A 13,548-nucleotide genomic window follows, 5' to 3' on the forward strand; every position below is an offset into this window, starting at 1 on the left:
TTTGGCGTTAAGATTTATGGGCGATTGGTATGGGGCTTGGCTGCCAACACGACAGCGAACAACGGCAAGAAACAGCACACCGACCGACAACATTGTTGCTGTTGCTGCTGGTGGTGGTGCCCCACGTTGGGCGCCAATTGACACCTTTTTGAACATACAGCACGGAAAATGAGTTTGTTTTGAATTCTTGCCATTGACATGCCATTTTCATTCAATAAAAATCTACATAAAGTACTACGTTGGGCGCCAAGATGATTTGATAACTTCAGAGAGAAAAGAGTTGGCTCAGTTTTCTTCCTTACTGAAGACGGATTTCCCTTTCATCTTAGGCGGACCTGTAAGAAAATTTGCATATGGAATTACTTAACCAGTTAATGTTAATGGTATTTAGTTTATTATTTTACTGCACACATTTTATTATTATTATTTTTTTCTTTTTTGTTTTATGCTGCTATTAATAATTGCAAGTGCGAGACGAGTGTGCGACGATCAAGGCAAACGGCCCCCTGCTCTAATTTTACTCTCGTTTTGTGTAACCAGTTGACGACGACGACGCGACGTTGGCAACTTGTTGTCCAGCTGCTGCCACATTTGGTGCTATTGGTGGTGCTGCGGTTGCAGCGGTGGTGGCGGCTGTTGCTGCTGCTGCTGCTGCTATTGGAATTGTTGCTATGCATTGTCGGTTTGGTTTTTCTATGGCGTTGAGGTTTTTGTCAACGCCCCTGCTTTTTGACTTTCGATCGGGTGGTTGAGTACCACCACCCGTACTCCACTGCCCCCGGAATTGATTAATTGCTTCACTCTCACAGGGTAATCGATCGGAGCTGGGTTTTGTTTTGTTTTTTACTTGCTCTCGGAGACATTACGATACTTTGAAGCCGCCTTAAGTGGTGGGTGGGTGCATTAGCTAGTTTACTGCATGGGTGGTATATAGTCATTTTGCTTGAGATACTATTTCAATTGTTACAAAAAAATAATACAAATACGAATGCAATATTAAAGAAACTGACTTTGTTATTAAAACTTCAAAGTAAACTAAATCTAAACATGACTTACAATCAGACTCGACTTTATCAGACTCAGTAATGGAATTTCTTGTTTTTTTTTGATAATTTCATACATTTTTTGTCATATTCACCCTAATTTAAGTCAACGAACTAGTAAAGCGTGGTTACGGCCATAATGTACACCTATTAAGTTGCCCTATCACTTTGTTTTGAACCCGTTTGGTCAAAGAATTGGTCAGCTCATTTGAGAATTGTTTTCAGTTGATTGATTTTAATGTTTTTTATTAATGTTGTCATTTCGGATGTAGCCCCATTGCTGTAAGGATTGTTCCCTTGTTCTATATCTAGGTGGGCTAAGGTACGGAATACATGTATAGGAAACGTTTAGACACCAGAGATGGGGAAGAAAGATCATTTTTTTAATGTTTTATTTCTATCCTTAACGCATTTTTCGATACTTTCAATACTTCAGTATTGGAACTTCTGGTATACAAACAAAGCTTTTTCTAGTCTCTTTAGGATAAGTCAATTCAAACGACAATAAGGACTTGTCTATCACAAATATATGACATTTTGCTCTGTCTTATAAGCCCACAAATCAGCATCGCCCTTTGGTTTGAGGTTTGAGGTTTCATCTAATTGACACACAGAAGTCAGAAGTTAAGATAAATCTTCTAGAACAAACCAATCTGGATGAAATTATTGAAAGACCCACAGTGAAGATATATGTAATTCCTTGTATATAGGTTTTAACATTTCATTGTTTATTTTTTTTATATTTTGAAACAATTTTCCAAGGAGCAACAAAAAAGTGAAAGACAATAGAAAGGATAGTTGTATAGTGGGGATGACTTAGATTGCATGGAAAGCGTGGTTGGAAGAGAGAGATGTAAACTCTCCTTAATAGATCGTTCAACTGGCAGCGATTAGGAAAACGAAAGCTTATAGAAAGGGTCGTGGGGTCCAGAGATTTAAATCCATTTGGTTGGCTGATTCGTTGATGTTGATTTACAAAGTGCCTGGTGCGGGTTCCAAGTTGACAGATGCCGCCGATTGGATATGTCCTGGCAGAGGAGCCACATGAACAGCGCCACGGGTCTTGGCCACATAGCTGGCAGCAGGAGCGGCAATAGCCACAACAGGAGCAGGGGCAGCCACAATAGCGGGAGCATGAGCAGTAACAATGGCTGGACCTGGACCGGCAATGATGGTGGGGGCAGCGGCATGGGCAGTAACCACACCAGCGCTCGACTGAACCAACAGTGGACCAGCCGGGGGAGAGGGCTAAGGGAACAGCAGCTGGCACAGCAGAAGCCTGAATGGCCACTGAACCGGCGACGGCAGGTGCACCGACAATCAAACCTCCATGGGCAGCGGTCAAGAGAGGAACCACCGAACTGTGGGCTCCATAGGCCAAAGCAAACAAGACTACGACAACGGCGAACTGAAAACGTAAATGAGTGTAGGGATCGATAAGTATGCAGGGAGGATAATGCCGATGGTTAAGATTTTAGTGTCCTGATCTCACCTTCATGTTGACTTTTGATGTGTGTGATCTAAGCAACGCTTGAAACGAAACTAACTGACATCTGCTGCGGCTGAAACCGCTTTTATAGTTCGATCTCGATCCAGAAGTTGTCTCCACATATGTAGATGCGGAAACTGGGCCCCCAAGCACACAATGCCCCTCTTGACCTCCCAGCAAGATCTCTTTGAAACGGCAAATTAGCCATGGACCATGGTTGACAAGCACCAAAGATAAAGCCTTGCTTCGGCATCGGCCCATTTAATCAATATAATAAAACTGGTACACAACAAAAGAGTATTAACGATAAAAACTCAACTACGTAGAAAATCTATCGCCAATTGGCTTTGAAATTTCATCAGCTACAATAAAATAAAATGTTTGCCCTGAAATTAACTTTTTTTTTCTTGCCGGCATTGGGGCGATAAACCGTTTTGGTTTGTCTGCCAATTTGCATCTACGGTGTAGTGGCCAACCAACACGTTGCACCGCTGAAACATTCGACCCCTAAACGTTCCCCCTCTCTCTCTCTCTCCATCGATTCTCGTAAGTATATCAAGTAAATTGGCTATGATACGAGGGCAGGCTAAAGAATAATGTATGTATGTATGTACCTACAATGCACCGACTTCCGACTACCCAGCACCATCTGTTTACCAGCACATTAGCGCTCCTAGCGGTTAACTTTGCCATTGACAGATTTACCCACTTTAGTGAATAGCATTTATAGGTATAACTAGGTCATTTATATTTTAGTTCTTGGAAAATTAAATGCACTTTTATGATTCAACGTCATCAGTTTCTTGATTTGAAGGTCTCAGCGGCACCTGCGATTGCGATTGCTGATCGAGGACATATATGTATAGCTTATAAGGCTGTAAAGATTTTGTCTCTGGCCTTTTGTTCAAATCATTATACTCTATGAAAGGGTATAACGATGTGGAACAAGCCAAAAACTGGTCAACTGATCTTTAAATTGTCGAATTCGTCATGCAAACAGTACGTTAAATTTATGAATAGTTAAAAAATAAAACAAATAATAGAATTATTTAGATTTGTAAGACATTCTGTGGCGTTTTTTCGAGTTTTTCTGCTGTTTTGTTGATCCCAGTAAACGATACTTTATAATTCTATATACTAAATTCAAAATATATATATAAACACAAAATCTTGAGAAATTTACCACAATACAACCAAATTAAGTTCACTTCTACATAATTAGATATATTATTTTTTCTAGGGACTATACAAAACAGAAAAAACATATTTTAAATGGCTCGTTTGGTGTTCACAGAGAAAGACGAAAATGCCTATGACCCAAAGAAGTACAAGGTACGTAATACACTTTCGATCCGATTCGATGTCTAATCCAATATTCTTTTTAGGTAGTGCATAAGAATCACTGGAGACAAGTAAGTCTCTTGCTACAGCCCTCGCATAGGAAATGGTGGGAAGATCCCGATGTCATTGTTGCGTGAGTAAAGAAAATATTTGCCATATTATATATAGATATATAGATACCCAAACGCAAAATCTGCATATAACTGACACGTGCAGTCGAGGTCGCCAGGCGCCATCAGCCATGAGCCATGAGCCATGAGCAATCAATTGCAATTCAATTAAAATTCTTTTCTATTGCATCCATCACATTGCATCACAGCAGCCACACCTAGAAATATTAGCCAAGGGCATACACTGACTTATAAGTGCATATTGTTTGTATGTATGTAGGAGGAAGTGCACTTCTCTAGAAAGTGTGTACCTACATACATATACATACATACGTACGTATGTCTATTCTCTTGCATTTTCAAGTAAAGTCCCTAATTTCTTTTGTTTTTCATATTGGCGTCACGCGATGCTAACAACTAAGCATCAAGATTGAATGATAGCTCAAGTTCCGAGGGAAAACACCCGTCCGAAATAACCAAACCCGAAAAAATAACACAAAATGCAAATGAACCTCATGAAACGGTGGGGAACGAAGGGAAGAGGTTGGTAAGCTAATCCTAGAAAACACTAAGAAAGTGCAACCCCATCAGCTGTCGGCAGAAACTTCGCCAAGTAATTGGGGTAAAGCGGAACATGTTGTGAATGGAAAGGAAATTAGTTCTGGGCTCACTTTCATTAGGCGAAACTTTCCGGTTGTCGGTTAAGGTTAAGATCAGAAATCAATATTCAAATCGGAGTTTAACATGTCACACCGCCTAGAGAATATCCTTAAATACATTTGTCACTACATGAGCACTTTAGTCAGCGAAATTAGAGATTTACCTTTATAATTCACATATATTAACCGAAATGGTAAAAAAATCAATTCAGCTCTGTGCACTTTGGAACTTAGTCTAACTTTTAACCAATTTTATTCGAACTTTTTAAAAAACTGTTCTTCAAAGTTCTTACTTAAGCCAGAAAGAAGCATTTTGAGGCATTTCTTGGTCTACTGTTGTCTTTGTAAAACAAAGCTGCAAATTTTTCTGGTTTCTGTGTGAAAAGTTTTTTCTTTTCTTTGGGACTCCCCTAATTAACATTGAGAACATGTTTTTTCTAAAAATTTCCATTGATTTCTGATTCGATTGACTCTTTGATATGCCGCTGCAGGTTCTTACCCATTATAGACCAATTGCCTGAGCTTCTTCTCTACATTTGTTGGCGAATTTCTGAGCAGATGCTGACTGAAATGGATGGTTCTTGTTGGTGCCAAAGGTCATGCTTTCTATTTTGATCGTTGTAGCATTCAAAATTCAAAAATCATTGTCTATCATCTAAGTTAAAGAGTTTTAGATTGTATTAGAACTTAAGTCTATGTAGTTTTGTGATCTTTGTTTTTATTTGGATATTTGTCTTACGATATCTCTGAAATTTTATAAAGTTTAGAATATAAGGATTAAGAAGACGGCTAGGAATATGATTGACTTAATTTAATTTTGCAATGTGTTACCAAAGAATTGTGATCAATTTACACCTTTAAAGAGTCTGCGAAGTAAATTTGGTAGACATTGTCCCTGATTTCTTAGTAAATAGTAACGACTAGATCGAACTGTCTGTTGACGCTACTCAAGATTCAAGACAAGGTGTATAGGGAACAGAATTGAATTGATTTCTGACTGTCACGTAGATTTGCTACTTCAATATACCCTGTTGGAAGAAGGGTATAATTATGCATCAAGTATTAGTAGCTACAAATCAGAGAGAAAACGATTATCGTAAAGTATGGATAAGTGGATATAGATTTATTAGTAAGAGCCAATGGTGATGGAATATTTAAAAGATTATAAATTAATTTCATTGAAACACTTAAAGTAATAAACAGAGGTCGATTTTATCTAGAGGCTATTTAGTTAACACAGAAAATCAGTCCATCTATCGATAAACCATCTTAAGACCATCGTCACTATTGGAACTAAAAGGACTTTGGAAGAATATTTATAGATGTACATACATACAAACAATTTGCCCATTTATGTACATATGTATTAGGTCTAGTGCCAGGGCGTTAGATTCCCATTAGCAATGTCATAACTCAAAGTTCGACTAAACACTTGCGTACCGCTTGGGTAGTAATAAGAAGAAGTGTTGTGGAAGCCAAACACTTTGCGTGTTCAATAAAAAAAAGGGGAAGAAATCAACGGGAAAATAAAAAGGCTAAAAGGAAAGAGCGGAAAATGGTGTCAGTACGAGGACAACAATGGCAACAGCAACAACAACAACAAGCAAAAAGAAAGTACTTAAACGGCGCGTCACTCAATCAGAATGATATTATTTTTAATGGCGCCAAAATGGAAACAATAAGCACAACGCCGACGACGACGGCGACGGCGACGCGTGGCAGCCACGCAACGCCATGATGACATGGATCCTCCAGTTGGAATTGGATATGCAGCAGTTCTGTACACTCGCCCATCAAGCTCGGTCGTTGATGAGAATGGAGTTTTAAAAGTCATAAGCAACCGGAAGAGGAAGGAAAGCATAGGCAACTTAATTACATTTCAATTTGACGTTAAACAAACTTTCAGAAGTCTTCTCCAACTGTTCCGCATATGTCACTCACAGCTGCTGCTGCTGGTGCTAGTGGTGGTGCTTCTGCTTCTCCTTCTTCTTCAGCTCCTACGCCTGCTTCTTCGTCCAATGGGGGAGAATGGGCTCCAGCCCGACCGCCGGGCGGGGGCTGTACCACGGTAACAATGCTACTGGCCCAACGTATAGCTCGACGCAACAACGGCTGGTCAGTCGACAATGAGCCCTGCTACAGTTCAAACAAAATGAATGTGTGGCAGACTCTGGAATATCTATCGAGTCTGAGTCTACGCAAGCGTTACAACTACGAGGGTTTCGTGGACACCCACAATGTAATACGTACTCTGACCCCTTCGTGGCGACGAGACAGTTATGCGGAGAAGTCGAAAGCGGAGGAGATTGTCGGCAGCATCAAGAACATCGCTGATGCGGGCAGTGGGAAGTATGGAGATGGTGAGCGGGGCGCAAATCGTCGCTCCATTGGAGGTGTCGGTGTCGGTGTAGCAGATCCCATCCAGGATTTTCATACAAGTGTGCAATCGAGTGATAATCTAACTGTGGCCGTACGCTCCGGAGGAACCAAGCACCGAAGTGCTCGTCGTCGGAAGAAACGGGAAATTAGCTTGGATCCCGAGTATGCCCTTTCACCCGAAGATCTACAAGATCTGGTCAAGTGCAAGTAAGAAAAGTCTTATTTAATCTAGTAACATTTATAGGCGTTTACTTGACTTAATCGTTTCCAAATGCAAAGTTAATCGAAAAGAAAATTGTGGTCAAATCAAGTCGTGACCTTTTGACCTTATTATATGTACATAGGTATTCGAAACGCTTATTTTTTCATTTGTTCTTAATTCAATATACAAATCTATTTCTCACTTGGTATTTACCTGGTGCATCCGCTAAACTCATTTATATTCTTGGATAAAGAATATGTTTGATTTAATCAAAGACAGTTATAATTTTTTTGAAAGGTATCTTCACAAAGTCAGGTATAAATATTGATGCCTTCCTGAAATCAATCAGCTTTCTTTGCAAAAAAGTTGCGTAACGAATCAAGTTTTCCAATGACAAATTCCCGCTTATGTCTATTAATGTATTTTTTATACATCCGGACACTTCGCCCTACATTTGTCCCTTATTTTTTTTTTTTCCATTTTCCCTGATGAAACTCTTGCCCAATATCTAAAATATATTGTTTCCTTAATCCGAAAAAAATGTGAAATATTTTTCAACAAAATTGGTTTTAAATTAGATAGCTCTTGACTTTTCATACTTAAAATAGGAAAACAAATTCATGGCCATTATTGTAGTTTTGGTGTACTCGCTGCACCACGAACTCACGCATTTTATTATACACAATTTACAAATGTTGTTTATACATAAGTATATCTATAACAAATTCCCACCCCATTTTGAAAATATCGATAGGTTTGTGTTTATCGACAACAATTTTCTATAAAACTTGTTCGCCTTGGGCGAATTCAGAGCTTTTAAGAAAGCTTTTATACATATATTGTGCCAAATGAGCAGCAGGCACAGTTCGCCGAGGCAGAATGGCCGCACGAAGTCCAGATACCCGAATTCGAGGCAGTGCAGCCACACGAGGACGACTCAGTCCAGATACCCGAATTCGAGGCAGTGCAGCCGCATGCCATGCACCATGTTGTTCGGCTGGACAGCATATTCAAGAGGCTGGCAAAGGAGAACTTGCCTCGCTGCTGCCTTTGCGGTACAATGACCACGAAAAAGGACCGCTTGCAACACCTGTACTTGTGTCGTAAGCGGATCCAAAGCGGATTTACTCGCATAAACGTGGACGCTGTAAAGTTTTCAGATTCATAGCAATGAGCGACCTAACACTGCTCCTGGATTGAGGAGCATGGTCGAGGGGAAGTATTGCAAGCAAACAAAAAGCTCCGGAAGTAAATACAGCATGAATGTCGGACTGGGAAGAGCCGAATCAGCCAATAACGGTTGAGATCGGCAGGCTGGGTCATATGGTAGGAGCAGATTAGTGTTGTAGTAAGACAACTAGTTTAAACTATAACGAACACCGATAAGTCTGCTGGAATTGCCAACACTGTTGTGGCAGAGCAGTATGCACGTTGATTAACACTGAACGAAGAGAAAACATACAGAAAGACGAACGGGGTAAATGTTTACTACTACTACTCAAGATTTCAGTGTTGAAAAGTGGAAAAATCGGGTAAAGCTAGATTTCAGTGTTGTCAAACGCAATTTTTTATTTGGCGCGCTGTTTGACTGCCCTGGTAGCCAAATATTTTAATCTAAACTCAAAAGTCGAGGAATATTCGGCTACTCCCGCGTATTCGAGTATCCAAAATTCGGCATTTGGTAACACCATCTCAAAATTGAACAGCTTCTTTTAGCCGGAAAAAGCTACTTTTAGCTATAGTCCCGCTTAAAATATTAATTTTCTTTTGTTAATTACTCAAAAACTACGAAATAAATCGCCAAGGCGCTGTGGTCGTGCTCGTGCAATTTTTCTCTTTCGTTTGATACCAAAATTATGTAGTTTAAGCGCGTTTTGGGCCCGAGTAGTAATAGTAAACATTTACCGAGGTGAATATCAATAGTTTTCGCCCTGTTTATTTAAAAAATGTGTTAGCCGTCTTGGGACTGCAGCAAAGCTGACTTAGTGGCGCGTCTTAACCAGGTCCCGTTAATGGGCCGAGGCTGCGCATCGTCGGAAACTAATGATAGTAGCACAGAATCTGAAGAAGAGCGAATCAATCCAATGATGCAGAGTTGCCAAAACGCAGATCTAGCTGGCAAATACAGTAACAACGAAGAGTCAGATTTGTGGTAAAAAATTTAGCCAGACCATCGAAGTGACGCCGCAGCGACAAAGTCCGAAAATTTTAACGGAATGCTCAACATAATACGAAAATTAGAAGCAGAATCCAAGGCCAACTGCGAGCGACTCCAAGCTCAAGCGCGACACGACGGCGCTACCGAACTAGGCGCCAGAAGCTCGCAGACACATGATGAGAAACAAAAGGGGTCGTTTGACTGTGTATGCAACTGGATCGGACAGTCGATTTTTGCGACGAAACTTTGAACAACGCATATGGCAACGCCAGGAAAAGTTTGCCATTTACATATCTTGAAGCAAAGATGACTTTGGCTCAAAATATAAATTTGGATACAGAGGAGCTATTGGAACAACTGATTAAATGCATTCCGTCGGATGCAATGGTGAAACCATGAATTATTAAGAAGAGCGCTGATAGAAAGGACTGGCGCTGTTAAAACTGCAACGCACTAGGACACATGGCCAAGGATTCCGATAAACCAAAGAGGTTGGTGAAAATTGTTAAAGAGGAGGAGAAATTACATAAACTCAAGGAATTGCTAACCGAAATCTATGATACAAGTGACCATCCTGGCAAAATTGTAGTATTTGCCGAGCGTAAAAGTTGCGTAGATACTCTAAATGCCTTCATTGGGTCCTTTGTGCGCTGTGAGTCCATTCACGGTGATAAATCGCAAGCGGACCGAGAGCAGATTCTACGTGATTTTCGCAAGGGTATCTACAATATCCTGGTCGCAACCGATATTGCTTCACAGAATGTGCCATCTGTCAAGTATATGATCAACTATGATTTCCCATGTACCATCGGGAGTTATCTACAACGTATTGAACCAAAGAGACCACCCGGCTCGTGTTAAGGATCAGTTAGTACATCAATAATGAAGAAATCAAGGGTGCCCGCTGGAATTTGTCTACATCCTGTTTTGAAGTCATATTTTGGAGTTAATAAAAGCCCATTGAAAATACATGGCCAAATTTTCTGTTTCGTAGTTAAGAATAAAATAGAAATTAGTTTTGAGTTAATCAAGGTAGCTGAAGAGTCTGAGTTGAAATATCGAGGCTAAATTTTTTAAAGCCTGTGGCTTGTGTATAGATTTAAGTGCCTTGACGAGGATTCAGTGAAATATCCGTCATTTGTGACGCCCTTAGGTCAATTCGAATTTTGCCGATGGGACTCAAAACTGCAACGAGGCGTCTAAAAGTTTTGAAAGAAGTTTTTAGATTGGTAAAAAATAAGTTGCAGTGACGGTTAGACAAGTGTGAATTTTTTACCATCAAAAGTCAAATATTTAGGATGCAATGTTATACCACTAACCATAGAATACATAGATGCGTCAAACTCAAGTTTTTTTGATTACAAATGCTAGCCTGAGCGTGGAACCCCAGAGAACTTCGGCAAAAGCCGAACAGCGTAGAACCCCAGAGAGCGGCCGCAGTGTCGCTACACATCGAAAATAATTCAGTCTGCCACAGATCGCAGAACGATGAGCGCATGTCTGTGTCGCTGTGCTCTCGTTTTGCATATGTATGCGTACACTCGTCGGTTCATGCTCAACCCATGATACAATTATACAAGGTAGTCCACTCGGCAAAATCATAGTCCCTTAATATAAGTGCGAGTGAAAGAGCGTTGTATAGTGAGTGTGAGTGAAACGACTACACAGTGCGTCGATTAACCCGCGCATCGTGCATGGGCCTAAAAGTTTCCTTAGTTATGACAAGAGTTGTAGTTTTTATAATTTAATTTTTATTAGTTTTGAATTTGACATTATTCTTTGTTTTTTTGTTTAACAGCTATTCTTTTGCTTAGGCTCTTAATTCTAAAGAATATACGTATTTTAAAATAAAATTTTTTAATATTTACATTAATATCGACCTGCTCAGCGGCGTTTAACAATGTCTTCTTCACATTTTCTGTTATTGTAAATTTATCTTTTACAATATTTAAAAATATGAGTTCTAATTGTTTGATTTTGTTTTTAAATGTCGATGAAGGTTTTAGGAGTCCTCCATGCGACACCTCATCTACAGCCCAGAGACTGCTCCCACAAAGTTCTTTTTGTAATACACTTTGGTACATGAACAGACTTTACGCCTAGCACGTGCTTGCGACAACAACTGCAAAAAGACATTTTTCTTGCGACCACTGAAGGGTTAACGCTCTAAAAAAAATGGTCCGCACACAACCTTTCAGTTCGACAAACAGGCACGCACTGAAAATAAGGGACAAAAAATGTTTACTACTACTACTCGAGATTTCAGTGTTGAAAAGTGGAAAAATCGGGTAAAGCTAGATTTCAGTGTTGTCAAACGCAATTTTTTATTTGGCGCGCTGTTTGACTGCCCTGGTAGCCAAATATTTTAATCTAAACTCAAAAGTCGAGGAATATTCGGCTACTCCCGCGTATTCGAGTATCCAAAATTCGGCATTTGGTAACACCATCTCAAAATTGAACAGCTTCTTTTAGCCGGAAAAAGCTACTTTTAGCTATAGTCCCGCTTAAAATATTAATTTTCTTTTGTTAATTACTCAAAAACTACGAAATAAATCGCCAAGGCGCTGTGGTCGTGCTCGTGCAATTTTTCTCTTTCGTTTGATACCAAAATTATGTAGTTTAAGCGCGTTTTGGGCCCGAGTAGTAATAGTAAACATTTACCGAGGTGAATATCAATAGTTTTCGCCCTGTTTATTTAAAAAATGTGTTAGCCGTCTTGGGACTGCAGCAAAGCTGACTTAGTGGCGCGTCTTAACCAGGTCCCGTTAATGGGCCGAGGCTGCGCATCGTCGGAAACTAATGATAGTAGCACAGAATCTGAAGAAGAGCGAATCAATCCAATGATGTAGAGTTGCCAAAACGCAGATCTAGCTGGCAAATACAGTAACAACGAAGAGTCAGATTTGTGGTAAAAAATTTAGCCAGACCATCGAAGTGACGCCGCAGCGACAAAGTCCGAAAATTTTAACGGAATGCTCAACATAATACGAAAATTAGAAGCAGAATCCAAGGCCAACTGCGAGCGACTCCAAGCTCAAGCGCGACACGACGGCGCTACCGAACTAGGCGCCAGAAGCTCGCAGACACATGATGAGAAACAAAAGGGGTCGTTTGACTGTGTATGCAACTGGATCGGACAGTCGATTTTTGCGACGAAACTTTGAACAACGCATATGGCAACGCCAGGAAAAGTTTGCCATTTATCTTGAAGCAAAGATGACTTTGGCTCAAAATATAAATTTGGATACAGAGGAGCTATTGGAACAACTGATTAAATGCATTCCGTCGGATGCAATGGTGAAACCATGAATTATTAAGAAGAGCGCTGATAGAAAGGACTGGCGCTGTTAAAACTGCAACGCATTAGGACACATGGCCAAGGATTCCGATAAACCAAAGAGGTTGGTGAAAATTGTTAAAGAGGAGGAGAAATTACATAAACTCAAGGAATTGCTAACCGAAATCTATGATACAAGTGACCATCCTGGCAAAATTGTAGTAGTTGCCGAGCGTAAAAGTTGCGTAGATACTCTAAATGCCTTTATTGGGTCCTTTGTGCGCTGTGAGTCCATTCACGGTGATAAATCGCAAGCGGACCGAGAGCAGATTTTACGTGATTTTCGCAAGGGTATCTACAATATCCTGGTCGCAACCGATATTGCTTCACAGAATGTGCCATCTGTCAAGTATATGGTCAACTATGATTTCCCATGTACCATCGGGAGTTATCTACAACGTATTGAACCAAAGAGACCACCCGGCTCGTGTTAAGGATCAGTTAGTACATCAATAATGAAGAAATCAAGGGTGCCCGCTGGAATTTGTCTACATCCTGTTTTGAAGTCATATTTTGGAGTTAATAAAAGCCCATTGAAAATACATGGCCAAATTTTCTGTTTCGTAGTTAAGAATAAAATAGAAATTAGTTTTGAGTTAATCAAGGTAGCTGAAGAGTCTGAGTTGAAATATCGAGGCTAAATTTTTTAAAGCCTGTGGCTTGTGTATAGATTTAAGTGCCTTGACGAGGATTCAGTGAAATATCCGTCATTTGTGACGCCCTTAGGTCAATTCGAATTTTGCCGATGGGACTCAAAACTGCAACGAGGCGTCTAAAAGTTTTGAAAGAAGTTTTTAGATTGGTAAAAAATAAGTTGCAGTGACGGTTAG

At 40.1% G+C, this 13,548-nt stretch overlaps 2 protein-coding genes across 2 annotated transcripts in view; one reads left to right on the forward strand and one right to left on the reverse strand.

Annotated features, from left to right (window-relative positions):
- Nucleotides 1-1,750: 1,750 nt before the first annotated feature.
- LOC137573575 (adult cuticle protein 1) lies at nucleotides 1,751-2,596 on the reverse strand. Its single transcript, XM_068285530.1, is given in 4 exon segments — nucleotides 1,751-2,282; nucleotides 2,284-2,451; nucleotides 2,536-2,550; nucleotides 2,552-2,596. Coding segments are annotated over 4 exon segments (495 nt in total). The 3' UTR covers nucleotides 1,751-2,015.
- A 1,096-nt stretch (nucleotides 2,597-3,692) lies between these two features.
- Nucleotides 3,693-13,548, forward strand: part of LOC137573578 (calponin homology domain-containing protein DDB_G0272472) — a 33,352-nt gene continuing 23,496 nt past the window's right edge. The window contains exons 1-2 of the mRNA XM_068285533.1: nucleotides 3,693-3,864; nucleotides 3,918-4,006. Coding sequence (XP_068141634.1) covers nucleotides 3,805-3,864; nucleotides 3,918-4,006 — 149 coding nt within the window. The 5' untranslated portion in view covers nucleotides 3,693-3,804. The remainder of the gene's footprint in view (nucleotides 3,865-3,917; nucleotides 4,007-13,548) is intronic.

This window comes from Drosophila tropicalis, unplaced genomic scaffold, assembly GCF_018151085.1.
Source record: "Drosophila tropicalis isolate 14030-0801.00 unplaced genomic scaffold, ASM1815108v1 contig_413, whole genome shotgun sequence".
Taxonomy (NCBI): Eukaryota; Metazoa; Arthropoda; class Insecta; order Diptera; family Drosophilidae; genus Drosophila; species Drosophila tropicalis.